Source organism: Nerophis lumbriciformis, linkage group LG17 (assembly GCF_033978685.3).
Source record: "Nerophis lumbriciformis linkage group LG17, RoL_Nlum_v2.1, whole genome shotgun sequence".
NCBI classification, from domain to species: Eukaryota; Metazoa; Chordata; class Actinopteri; order Syngnathiformes; family Syngnathidae; genus Nerophis; species Nerophis lumbriciformis.
Genome location: NC_084564.2, coordinates 34800352 through 34814486, shown reverse-complemented (window position 1 = coordinate 34814486; position 14135 = coordinate 34800352). Strand labels below are relative to the sequence as shown.

The 14135-nt window shown below is 36.4% G+C and overlaps 1 protein-coding gene across 7 annotated transcripts in view; it reads left to right on the top strand.

The window, feature by feature from the left end:
• The window catches only part of plch1 (phospholipase C, eta 1), a 229928-nt gene that overhangs the window by 185031 nt on the left and 30762 nt on the right, over positions 1 to 14135 (top strand). For all 7 annotated transcript variants that reach the window (XM_061973117.1, XM_061973114.1, XM_061973115.1 and 4 more), the window contains 2 exons: positions 372 to 434; positions 6494 to 6588. In XM_061973117.1, the coding sequence (XP_061829101.1) occupies positions 372 to 434; positions 6494 to 6588 (158 nt within the window). The remainder of the gene's footprint in view (positions 1 to 371; positions 435 to 6493; positions 6589 to 14135) is intronic.

The following is a 14135-nucleotide window of genomic DNA, read 5'->3' as shown; positions in this document are numbered from 1 at the left end:
CACACACACACACACACACACGCGGCCGGTTGCAAACATCAGCTGTATGTCATGTAACATGTAGAAAAAAGGCTCCAAAGTGACGTGAAACTAAAAGTGTACCACAGCCTTACTTAATATTTCATTTCCACACTGTGCTTTTTTTAGCAGCCTCTGTTTTCTGACTACTGTTGGGTTTCTCCTACTGTCTTTTACATTCTGCAGTCACATTCCTTCCTGTGTTGTTTTCCTTAATTATTACCCTTCTCTCTCCATGTATGTTCTGCTGGCTGACGTCCGATGCAGCCCCTTCAGCCACGAAGCGACTTACTGTCTTTTTAGGTCCCCCACAAATACTGTGTTGTGTGTGTGTGTGTGTGTGTGTGTTGCAGAGCTCCAGGGGGGTTCTGAAGAAATCCCAAAGCAGGTCCTTCATTGCCACACTCAAACAGAAGGTGAGGTCCAAAGAAGGTTCTTTTTTCTTGAGTTTTAATTAGATTGAGCTTCAGATTAGCTGCGAATGAAACACAAAGCATCAGATAGAAAGGGAGTTTATCTTGCTCACATGCTCAGAACAATGGGCGAAAAAATAATGTTTTACAAAACCCAAAACCAGTGAAGTTGGCACATTGTGTAAATCGTAAAAAATAAAAACAAAATACAAAGATTTGCAAATCCTTTTCAACTTATATTCAATTGAATAGACTGCAAAGACAAGATACTTAACGTTCGAAGTGGTAAACTTTGTTATTTTTTGCAAATATTAGCTCATTTGGAATTGTTTCAAAAAAGCTGGCACAAGTAGCAAAAAAGACTGATAAAGTAGAGGAATGCTCATCAAACACTTCTTTGGAACATCCCACAGGTGAACAGGATGATTGGGAACAGGTGGGTGCCATGATTGGGTATAAAAGCAGCTTCTATGAGATGCTCAGTCATTCACAAACAAGGATGGGGTGAAGGTCACCACTTTGTGAACAAATGCGTGACCAAATTGTCAAACAGTTTAAGAACAACATTTCTCAACGAGCTATTGCAAGGAATTTAGGGATTTCACCATCTACGGTCCGTAATATCATCAAAAGGTTCAGAGAATCTGGAGAAATCACTGCACGTAAGCGATGATATTACGGACCTTTGATCCCTCAGGTGGTACTGCATCAATAAGCAACTTCAGTGTGTAAAGGATATCACCACATGGGCTCAGGAACACTTCAGAAAACCGCTGTCAGTAACTACAGTTCATCGCCACATCTCAAGTTAAAATTCTACTATGCAAAGCGAAAGCCATTTATCAACAACACCCAGAAACACTGTCGGCTTCGCTGGGCCCGAGCTCATCTGAGATGGACTGATGCAAAGTATAAAAGTGTTCTGTGTTCTGACGAATCCACATTTCAAATTATTTTTGGAAACTGTGGACAAAAAGAGGACAATAACCATCCGGATTGTTTTGGGCGCAAAGTTCAAAAGCCAGCACCTCTGATGGTATCGGGGTGTATTAGTGCCCAAGGCATGGGTAACTTACACATCTGTGAAGGCACCATTAATGTTGAAAGGTACATGTTTTGGAGCAACATATGTTGCAATCCAAGCGTCTTTTTCATGGACGCCCCTGCTTATTTCAGCAAGACAATGCCAAGCCACATTCTACACGTGTTACAACAGTGTGGCTTCTTTGTAAAAGAGTGCGGGTACTAGACTGGCCTGCGTGTAGTCCAGACCTGTCTCCCATTGAAAATGTGTGGCGCATTATGAAGCCTAAAATACCACAACGGAGACCCCGGACTGTTGAACAACTTAAGCTGTACATCTAGCAAGAATGGGAAATAATTCCCCCTGAAAAGCTTCGAAAATTGGTCTCCTCAGTTCCCAAACGTTTACTGAGTGTTGTTAAAAGGAAAGGCCATGTAACACAGTGGTAAAAATGCCCCTGTGACAACTTTTTTGCATTAAATTATAAGTTAAATATTGTGTTATGTAAATTATTCTTTTATATTCAGGTCAATACCGTTATTAGGTTTGGGCTCAGTCGGGTAGCTTTTAAAAATGAATTTTAATATAAATAGACCTTAATGTAATGTTACTGACTTCCTATTTGCATAAACATTTTGTGTAAGTTTGACTTTAATTTCCATTAATCAATTTGCATCATATTTTTTGTATTTTATTCTGAACTCTTCGCCACCCTAACTTGCATTTTGTCATGACTTCATATGTGCCTTTACTTTTACCTTGACTAAGAAAAAGTATTTTTCGTACCTCTATTTAATTTTGTGAACAGAGATTGCATGATCACTATTTGAATGTCACTTTAAGGGGCTGTTTGCAACATGTACACACATGTCTAGAGGGCGCTAACTTTCCAATGTTTTGTCCCGCCCTCTTGTTTTCAGTTATTTTTACCTTTTTTTGTTAAGTACATAACTCCACATGTGTTCATTCATAGTTGTGATGCCTTCAGTGACAATCTACAATGTAAATAGTCATGAAAATAAAGAAAACGCATTGAATGAGAAGGTGCGTCCAAACTTTTGGCCTGTACTGTATATATATATATATATATATATATATACAGTGTTGGGACTAACGCGTTACAAAGTAACGCGTTACTGTAACGCCGTTAGTTTCGGCGGTAACTAGTAATCTAACGCGTTATTTTTTTTTATTCAGTAATTTAGTTACCGTTACTACATGATGCGTTATTGCGTTATTTTACATTACTTTTGATGTAGTATCGGCTAGAAACAGAAGCGCTGCGGTGAAGTTCTTCTGAATCTTCCTCTGTCACAAGCCGGAGAGAAGAAAAAAGGCGCGGTCTATGTGTGTGTGTGTGTGTGTGTGTGTGTGTGGGGAGGTACACAAGTGAAAAAAAAAAAGTTGTTGGCACGTTCAGTCCACACACAGCGTGGTCATGGCGAGCGGAGTAACGGAGGAGCTTGAACGCCCCCCGCCATTGAATCGGTGTGTTTATAAGTGCAGACTCGGTTGTGCAAAACGAGGGTTTTAAACACATGCTGAACGTGCTTGAACCACGTTACGACATCCCGTCGCGCACCCACTTCAGCAATAAGATTGTGCCAGATCTTTATGAGCAGGAGAAGAAAAAAGTTGTGGATGAACTATCCCGAGCATCAGCTGTTGCGCTCATGACAGACGGGTGGACGTCCAGGGGAACTATAAGCCCTCACTTCATCACAGCAGACTGGGAGATGAGAAGACACGCCCCCTCTACGAGAGTCACCTTGCGCAGGTACTGACACAAGCAGTGGAGGAATGGAAGATAAAGATATCCCAGTCACACGTGATAATGCCAAAAATCAAATAATTACAGAGAATGAGGCAGGACTGGGACCACAGATAGGTGCTTTGCACATGTAGTGAATTTGGCATCACAGAAGGGAATCTCAGTCAATAGGATGGAGCGCCTCTTTGGGAGGATCAGGAAGGTTTCTTACTTCCACCCAAGCACAACAGCTGCTCATGTGCTTAAGACAAAGCAAGAAATGCTAAAGCTGCCTGCTCATACATGATGTCCCAATGAGGTGGAACTCCATTTATGATATGTTGGAGCAGCAGGCAGCTATATACTCTGCATTGACCCACAACACCCTGAAGACAAATGTCACCCTGTCTGATGATGATGTGAGAGTGGCAGATGAGGTCCTCCAGGTGCTTAAACCCCTCAAAAGTGTTCCATCTCTACTGAGCACTGAAACTTCACCATCTGTGTCAATGATCCTGCCACTGAAAACAAGGATTCTACAATCCATGGCTCCAAGTGTGGAAGACAACAGCATCACTCCAGATGTCAGCCTTTATTTCACTACCTATGTTTCAAGGAAGATGATGTTTCTTCTTATGTTGCACTTAAACTTATTTTTTATTAATGGTCATTGGTCCAAGTTTAAAGAAAGGAGGAATGCCTTTTTATGTTGCACTGTTTTTCATTAATTATGTTAAAAGGAAAATAAAAATGCATGTCAAGTTGATCAACAGATTGTATTATTCTCCAGTGCAATAACAGTACTGAAATGAAGGCAAAAAGGGCATTAATGGGAGCTTTAAAAAAAAAAGAAGAAAAAAAGAAGTAACTAAATAGTTACTTTTCACAGTAACGCATTACTTTTTGGTGTAAGTAACTGAGTTACTTTTGAAATAAAGTAACTAGTAACTGTAACTAGTTACTGGTTTTCAGTAACTAACCCAACACTGTATATATATATATATATATATATATTTATATATATATGTATATATGTAAAAATGTGTAAATATATGTATACATGTAACTAAATGTATATATGTATGTATTTACAGTATATATTTGTATATACATATATGTATATACTGTATGTATGTATATGTATGTATTAGGGTTGTACGGTATACCGGTATTGGTATTAGTATAGCAATGAATAATTTTCGGTACTATACCGCCTCTGAAAAGTAACACCATGGGTTGATCGACACCTGACATCCACTGTAATATACCAAGTACAGGAGCGTATCTAGTCGATACTACTATGATTACGTCAATATTTTTTGCCATCACAACATCTTTTTTCGTTTTTTTTTAATTAATATTATGTTTATAAACTCAGGAAATATGTCCCTGGACACATGAGGACTTTGAATATGACCAATGTATGATCCTGTAACTACTTGGTATCGGATCGATACCTAAATTTGTGGTATCATCCAAAACTAATGTAAAGTACCAAACAACAGAAAAATAAGTGATTATTACATGTTAACAGAAGTGTAGATGGAACATGTTAAATGAGAAAGTAAGCGGATATTAACAGTAAATGAACAAGTGAATTAGTAATTCATTTTTACAGCTTGTCCTTAATAATGTTGACAAAATAATAGAATGATAAATGACACAATATGTTACTGCTACGTCAGCAGACTAATTAGGAGCCTTTGTTTGCTTACTTACTCCTAAAAAACAAGTTTTCTTGTATGTTCACTATTCTATTTAACGACAAACTTGCAATAATAAACATATGTTTAATGTACCCTCAGATTTTTTGTTAAAATAAAGCCAATAATGCCATTTTTTGTGATCCCCTTTATTTACAAAAGTACCGAAAAGTATCAAAATAATTTTAGTACCGGTACCAAAATATTGGTATCGGGACAACACTAGTATACATATATGTACGTGTTTAGTCTGTTAACTCATGTGATTGATCCTTTACCTTAAACCATGAAGTGGCGCCTGTTTTCATACGGTCGGTGATCAGGTCAATGCAGAGTTAAGATAAAACTGTTACCAAGTTTTAGGGGAAAATAAATGACTTACATTCGAGTCAAACATGTTAAAAAGAGGCTAGACTACTGCAACGCACTTCTTGTCGGGATCCCCAGCAAGAACATTCAGAAGCTGCAATACGTACAGAATAGTGCTGCTAGGATCCTGATGAGAGTGCGGAAATATGCATATCACACCAATTCTCAAATCCCTTCACTGGCTTCCTGTTCCACTCAGGATTGAATACAAAGTCTCCCTACTAACCCACCAGTGCCTCCATGGAAATGCCCCCCTCTACCTCAAAGAACTGCTCACCCCCAAATCCTCCACACGACACCTCCGCTCCAGACAGGCTAACCTCCTCCAACCTCCGAGGACAAAGCTACGAACAATGGGAGACCGGGCTTTCTGCTCCGCCGCTCCCAGTCTGTGGAACGCTCTCCCTGACCACCTGAGGGCACCACAGACTGTGAATGCTTTTAAAAAAGGCTGAAAAACCCTTCTTTTTTTTAAAAAAAAAAGCCTTTTTTTTAGATATATGCATACTAGTTCTAGCTATTTGGCTGTTCTAGTTTTTATTTTTATTTATTTTTCATTATCTTTTTATTTTTATTTTTTAATACACTATAGCACTTTGAGGTTGTTTACTCATGGTAAAGTGCAAATAAAATATATTATTATTATTGTTATTATTATTAAAATCCTTCTGTGTGACATTCTGACGACGAAATTGCATTTGTGTCCAAATATTGAGCTCTTTTTTTAAGCTAATTTAAAAGTGTCCACTTGTAATAATAACCTGTGATTAATCATGATTAATTTAAATTCAAAAGTGTGATTAATCTGATTTAAAAATGTAGAATTTTGACAGCACTTTATTGTTTTACGTCTTTACCCTCAGTTATATTCTTATGTTAACCACGGGCAATTTGCATCCTCCCACGCGTGTGCACACGTGTGCGTGCGCGCATCACGGCCTCTAATGTGCTGGCAAGGTGCTTCGCCGCTGTAATTGTTGTGACCCGCGTCCTCTTCTCAACCGCTCTTCAAGCTGGGAGGCACCGAGCACCTTATCAAACACCTGACACTAATTACATCAAGCTGAGGGGAAAAAAAGCCCACTCACATCAGCACATGCAAATTGCTACATTGGATGCATGTGACGTCCTGAAGTGTACACACGTGCAATTCTGCTCTTTATTTGTCTTAACGTGCATTGGAAAAAAAACAAACAATGTGTGTTGTTTTTCCCAGCGGCACTCCAAATCTCGGCTGACTTGCCAAACTGTAGAAAAGGAGGAAGATGACCAGGAGACATCTGGAAGGGACGGCGGAGGACAGTTTAACAGGTGACCTTTGACCTACCTCATACATAATAGATTTGGGTGCATTATGCAATGGCGAGTGTAGTGGAGTGCACTGCACAAGAAGGCATGCATCCCTTATGTTTTATACACAACTAATCCCTATGATGACATAACGTCACCATTTGCTGCGGTGCATTAAATTCATTCTTCATTGCACCTTTTATACTGTATGCAGGTTTAGGACGCATGGCTTTCAAAATAAAAACGATTTTAAAACACATTAGGTACCCAATATATCAAAATGCTGCCTTTACGAGCTCATAATGGGACAGTTTGTGGTTACATAAAAGTGGTAGTTTGCAGGGGTATGAATCCACATCACACTGACAGCGGGTTATCATATTTGGGTTGCCCTATTTAGCTGAGGGTGTCAAAACATTATGAAAAAATAAGTATAATTAATGGGGCACTCATTCCATGTGTCGATTTGTTTTATTTTTTTATATTGTGTTACCCGACTATAAGATGACCCGATATAAAGTTAACTATATACCGTATTTTTCGGACTATAAAATCCTTTCATTTTCTTAATACTCAACAGTGCGCCTTATGACCCAGAATAATTTTGGTTGTGCTTACCGACCTCGAAGCTCGTACGCTATATATGGTGTAATGATGGATGCGACCAGTAGGCTATTTCATCCCAACAAGCCTGTTTCGCAGGTTTCCCTGCTCTTCAGGGGATGAAATAGCCTCTGTGTTTTTTCCCTGACCTAACATATATATATATATATATATATATATATGTGTGTGTATATATATGTTTATGTGTATATATGTATATATATATATATGTATATATATATATATATATATATGTATATATATATATATATATATATATATATATATATATATATATATATATATATATATATACGCAGAAGGGATCTCGGATCCCTTCTGCATTGCCCTCTTTGGTTTTGTCTGCTTCCTCATTCAACATTTACGGTAACACTCAACAGCTAATCTACACACATAGTCACACACATACGCTTTTGGATTTTGTCACACACCATCTATAGTTTATTAGTATTGTTTATTATTATTATATGTATATTTTAACTAAATATATAATGAATCATTGAACATTATTGCCCCCTGGTGTCTGTTGCCATCATCTCCCTCAGTCAAACGCAACACACCCGTCACTACCCCCTACCCCCCCATCTCAACCCGTCCCGTCCCCAGCCCCGCCCACCTCAACCTCCTCATGCTCTCTCAAGGAGAGCATGTCCCAATTTCCAAGCTGCTGTTTTGAGGCAGGTTAAAAAAAATAATGCACTTTGTGACTTCAATAATAAATATGGCAGTGCCATGTTGGCATTTTTGTCCATAACTTGAGTTGATTTATTTTGGAAAACCTTGTTACATTGTTTAATGCATCCAGCGGGGCATCACAACAAAATCAGGCATACTAATGTGTTAATTCCACGACTGTATGTATCGGTATCGGCTGATATCGTATCGGTAATTAATATCGGAATTTCAGAAATCGGCAAAAAAGCCATGATCGGACATCCCTAATATATACATATATATATATATATATATATATATATATATATATATATATATATATATATATATATATATATATATATATATATATATATATATATATATATATATATATATATATCTATATCGGTGGGGAGCCGTCAGAGCCAGCAAGGCCTTCTCTGCTGGCCTAACATAACCAGAAATCATGATCATAATTAAAGATAAAAGTATTTTTTTATTTACTTTCCCTAAATATCGTAAATGATTCATATTCTCTTCATGTCATATTATGCTCCTTCCAGTGCTGTTGTTTTTAGTTTTAGTTTGTATCCAATCAGAATTCAGCTAGCTTATGTTGCCATGCTGTACCAAATCTGCCAAAGGCCTTCAGAATCAACAATGCGGGCGTCCGTGCACTGTAAGGGAACGGGCACATACAGTTGATAGACAGTTGCGACAGCCAATCAGATCACGAGTTGTTGTCAGTAAGGCCTTCTGGCTGGCCCACGTTGAACGTGACATTTAGGCGTCCTGTGATTGGATACTCACCGGGACCGTTAGCGGATGAATTTGAGAACATAGAGTTGAGAGCAACGTTCCCTATAAGGTTGTGCGCCTGTGCAATTGCGCACTGCTCAAGAGTCCTCTGCGCACGACAAATCTATGCCACGCACAAAATCAAATAAAAAGATAAGCGCATAACAATTTTTGACACACGGACACGACAGAGAAAACAGTTTTCGTCATCATTGTTCAAATATTGTAACGTCTATCGAGACGCTTTGAGGACATGAATTCCGTCGATCACTTTACTGAGCAAAACTCTTTATTGTCGGCCATAAACACATCACCAAAACATCAGTAAAAAAAACGATATCTAGCAAAAGTGGTAATTTTCTGCAGTAAAAACCATACCAAAAGCAACTTTGTTATATCAACAGCAGCCGCTTGCTCTTTCTCACTTGCGCTAACACATGCACATATGGCACTTAGCCAGTGATGCGTTTACAGCCACACAAAAAGTTAGACAACTCCAACACCACACATAAAGTGTAATACCAGGTTGTTACACTATGATTTACCAATCAAATGTGTGCTTATTCTAGTGTCATTTATTAGGAATCTTAATTTATAAATATTAATCATGAAATGCTGTTAGTATATTAAATAAATACTAATAAAAATATATTTTTTACAAACAGGAAGTTGCAGGAATGTACACATGATCCCCTGCTTACATCTCATTGTGTAACATGTGAATGTTTTAATGGGAACTAAATGCAATGTCTGAAAGGGGTACAACTTATTTCCAAAGCAGGACCTCCACCCAGACAAAAAATACAGTTCATGAAAAACAATATTTTTTGTTATTGTCATTGTAAGTGGGCCTAAACACTTATATTAGAAAATAACATAATCGAAATGACTGCTGTCATTTGATTATAATAATAAGAGAATGTTGTCTGTCTATCTGCGTTAGCCCTGCGATGAGGTGGGGACTTGTCCAGGGTGTACCCCGCCTTCCGCCCGAATGCAGCTGAGATAAGCTCCAGCACCCCCCGTGACCCCGAAAGGGACAACCGGTAGAAAATGGATGGATGGATGGAGATTGAACTTGTTATTTAGTCAGGTTTGGGACAGGTGTTCTGCTGGTGTAGCCACAGTGTGCACGTCTGATGTTGCTCACCTGGGCTCCACTGAATGCTCAGGGAGTTTTTGCATTTGCTCACACACATGAAAAATTAGAGGGAACATTGCTTAGAACAGGGGTCACCAACCTTTTTGAAACCAAGAGCTACTTCTTGGGTACTGATTAATGCGAAGGGCTACCAGTTTGATACACACTTAAATAAATTGCCAGAAATAGGCAATTTGCTCAATTTACCTTTAACTCTACGTTATTATTAATAATTAATTATATTTATCTTTGTGGGAATACTGATCATCTTAATGATTTCTCACAATAAATATATATAGAAACAGATAAATATCAATATGCAACACTTTATTTTTATATTTTCTCTAAGTGCACATTTTTCAAATGGAACATTTTCAAATGATCACTTCTAAGACAGTCTTGTGAAATCACAATATCCCATTTTAACTAGCTAGCCACTAACATTTTTTAACAAATCATGAATTACTTTGCACCATGTTTGTACAAATAATAACTCATGTAAAATACAAAAGTCAACTCTCAAATTTTTTAATAAATCATGTCACACTTTGAACTGGACACCAAATCTGTTATCTGTTTCTTTGTCAGTTAGTGAAGACCAAGTCTTTAAAATATTTTCTTGGATTTTCAAATTCTATTTGAGTTTTGTCTCTCTTAGAATTAAAAATGTCGAGCAAAGCGAGACCAGCTTGCTAGTAAATAAATAACATTTAAAAAATAGAGGCAGCTCACTGGTAAGTGCTGCTATTTGAGCTATTTTTAGAACAGGCCAGCGGGCTGCTCATCTGGTCCTTACGGGGCTACCTGGTGCCCGCGGGCACCGCGTTGGTAACCCCTGGCTTAGAATATTCCCCTAGTGTCCAAATAACTCTAAATTAAGTCTTTGTTACTTAGAATATGTTCCCCATACTAAAGTGTTACCAAAAACATATAACTTTGTCTTGAATTTGAAATTTTTTAATTTTTCACTAAAGAAGGGTTCGGTGAATGCGCATATGAAACTGGTGGGGTTCGGTACCTCCAACAAGGTTAAGAACCACTGATGTGTGTATATATATATATATATATATATATATATATATATATGTATGTGTGGGGAAAAAAATCACAAGACTATTTCATCTCTACAGGCCTGTTTCATGAGGGGGGTACCCTCAATCGTCAGGAGATCTCCTGACGATTGAGGGTACCCCCCTCATGAAACAGGCCTGTAGAGATGAAATAGTCTTGTGATTTTTTTCCCCACACATACATATATTGCGCTCTACTACGGTATCGAGCACTATTTTTTGGATAACCTTATTAAGACATATATATATATATATATATATATATATATATATATATATATATATATATATATATATATGTGTATATATGTGTATATATATGAATGCGAAGGGTAAAAAAAATCCACCTACAATCTGATACAACTGATATATCACTAAGCTTTAGAACTTTGTTGTGAAAATCTCCTTCCGCGTCTGTCCCTGACACCCGCATTTCAGGCTGGCCGCTCTGGAAACAATCTGTGGAAACGCTCCCCACCCACACTGCTTGGTGCCTCGCCTGAGCTGCTGTGACCTATATTACCATAGTAACTAATTAGATTACCATAGTAACTAATTAGATTGCCATAGTAACTAGTTTGAGTTTGAGTTTGAGTTTGAGTTTATTTCGAACATGCAAGTATACAACATGATACATCACAATCTCCAGTTTCTCTTTTCAACATGTTCGAAAAGGAGTAGGAAGAAGCAAAGCTTATTTAATCCTACCCCTTTTCTTTTACATAACAATTGCTAAAACTTTTGTTCACTTCCTGTTCTCAATTTATTCACAATATACTCCATAAGTAATCACAATAAAATAAGTAAATAAATAATAATTGGTGAAGTAAGTTACATTTCATATGTTGAGATAAGTAAGATTATTTTGTGAGTGAAAGAATGAAAGAATGGATGAGTTAAATAAATTCAAAATGTTTATCATGGTTCTTCTTCTTTGTACTTTGTAAACACTTTAAGTTTGAAGAGTTTCTTGAAGTGGATCATATTAGTACATTGTTTGATTGCTTTGCTTAATCCATTCCATAATTTAATTCCACATACTGATATACTGAAGGTCTTAAGTGTTGTACGTGCATACAAATGTTTTAAATTACATTTCTCTCTAAGATTATATTTCTCCTCTTTTTTGAGAAGAATTGTTGTATATTTTCTTGGGTAGCAGGTTATAGTTTGCTTTGTGTATAATTTTAGCTGTTTGCAAATTCACTATGTCGTAGAATTTCAGAATCTTTGATTCAATAAATAAAGGATTTGTGTGTTCTCTATATCCAACATTATGTATTATTCTAACTGATCTTTTTTGTAACACCGTTAATGAATGAAGTGTACTTTTGTAATTATTTCCCCATATTTCTGCACAATAACTCAGATATGGTAACACTAGTGAGCAGTAGAGAATATGAAGTGATTTTTTGTCTAGAACATGTTTTGCTTTATTCATTATTGACGTGTTTCTTGCTACTTTATGTTGTATATTTTTTACGTGAGATTTCCAGTTCAATTTATCATCAATCATTATACCTAGAAATTTGGTTTCATTTACTCTTTCAATTTCTATTCCGTCTATTTGTATTTGTGTTTGACTTTCTCTTCTACTATTACCAAATAGCATTATTTTAGTTTTACTGAGATTCAACGATAGTCTGTTTTTGTCAAACCATCTTTTTAATTTGTTAATTTCTTCTGTTATTATTTGTAGTATCTTCTGTGTGTTCTCTCCTGAACAAAACGCTGTTGTATCATCCGCAAATAATACTAACTTTAAATCTTTTGTAACTTTACAAATGTCATTTATATATAGATTGAATAATTTAGGTCCTAGTATTGATCCCTGAGGTACACCACAGGATATATTTAGCGTTGTAGAGGTGTGTTCGCCTACCTTCACGTATTGTTTCCTGTTCATTAGATAACTTCTTATCCAGTTTAAGACTAACCCTCTGATGCCATATCGTTCTAGTTTTTTGATTAAAATATTGTGATTAATTGTGTCAAATGCTTTAGTTAGATCCATAAAAACTGCTGCCGCACATTTTTTATTATCTATAGCATTGGTAATTTCTTCTGTAATTTCAATTAAAGCCATCGAAGTTGAAACATTAGCTCTGTATCCATATTGATTTTCTTCGAGTATTCTATTTTTATTTATGAAACTCTCTAATCTGTTTTTCAATGATTTTAGAAAATTGTGGAAGTAAGGAAACAGGTCTATAGTTTGTAAATTTATGTTTGTCGCCAGTCTTGTAAATTGGTGCAACTTTAGCTATTTTCATTTTGTTTGGAAATGTACCTGTTTGAAATGATAGGTTACTAATATACATTAATGGTCCTGAGATCTCATCAATAACCTTTTTTATCGTTTCCATATCAATTTCATTACAATCAGTTGAAGTCTTGGATTTACATTTTTTCACGATTGTAACTATTTCCTCCTGTGTCACATTACTGAGGAACATGGAGTTGGGATTTCGCTCTATGGTATCATTATAGTCCTCAATTGAAACTGGGTCTGGAATCCTTTCTTCCAATTTTGGTCCAATATTTACAAAATAATTATTGAAGCTTTCAACTACTTCCTTATATGTTGTCATTTTTTTTATTTCCGTCTAAGAAGTATTGAGGGTAGTCCCTCTTAGTGCCATTTTTAATAATGCTATTGAGGATGCCCCATGTTGCTCTCATATTAGTTTTGTTCTTGTCCAATAATTCACTGTAATATTCTTTTCTACATAATCGTAGTATGTATGTTAACTTGTTTTTATACTTTTTGTACTTAATTTCTGCCTCTGTAGTTCTTTGTGCTATAAATTTCCTATATAGTGTATTCTTCTTCTTACAAGCATTTTTTAATCCTTTTGTCATCCATGGTTGATTATTCTTTCTCTGCTTATTACTGAGTTGTATTGTTAACTTGTTTTTATACTTTTTGTACTTAATTTCTGCCTCTGTAGTTCTTTGTGCTATAAATTTCCTATATAGTGTATTCTTCTTCTTACAAGCATTTTTTAATCCTTTTGTCATCCATGGTTGATTATTCTTTCTCTGCTTATTACTGAGTTGTATCCATGGACAATGTTTGTTATAAAGTATTATGAACTTGTTTAAGAAATGTTCATATGCTTCATCAACCTCATTTTCATTGTACATATTGTCCCAATCTTGCTTTTGTAGCTCAATTTTGAAAGCAATCATCCTCTTCTCTGTGCACAGTCTTCGAAATGTCCTTTTGTCTTCCATGTTCTTCTTGTAGTTTCCATCATATATTGTAAAAACTGGCA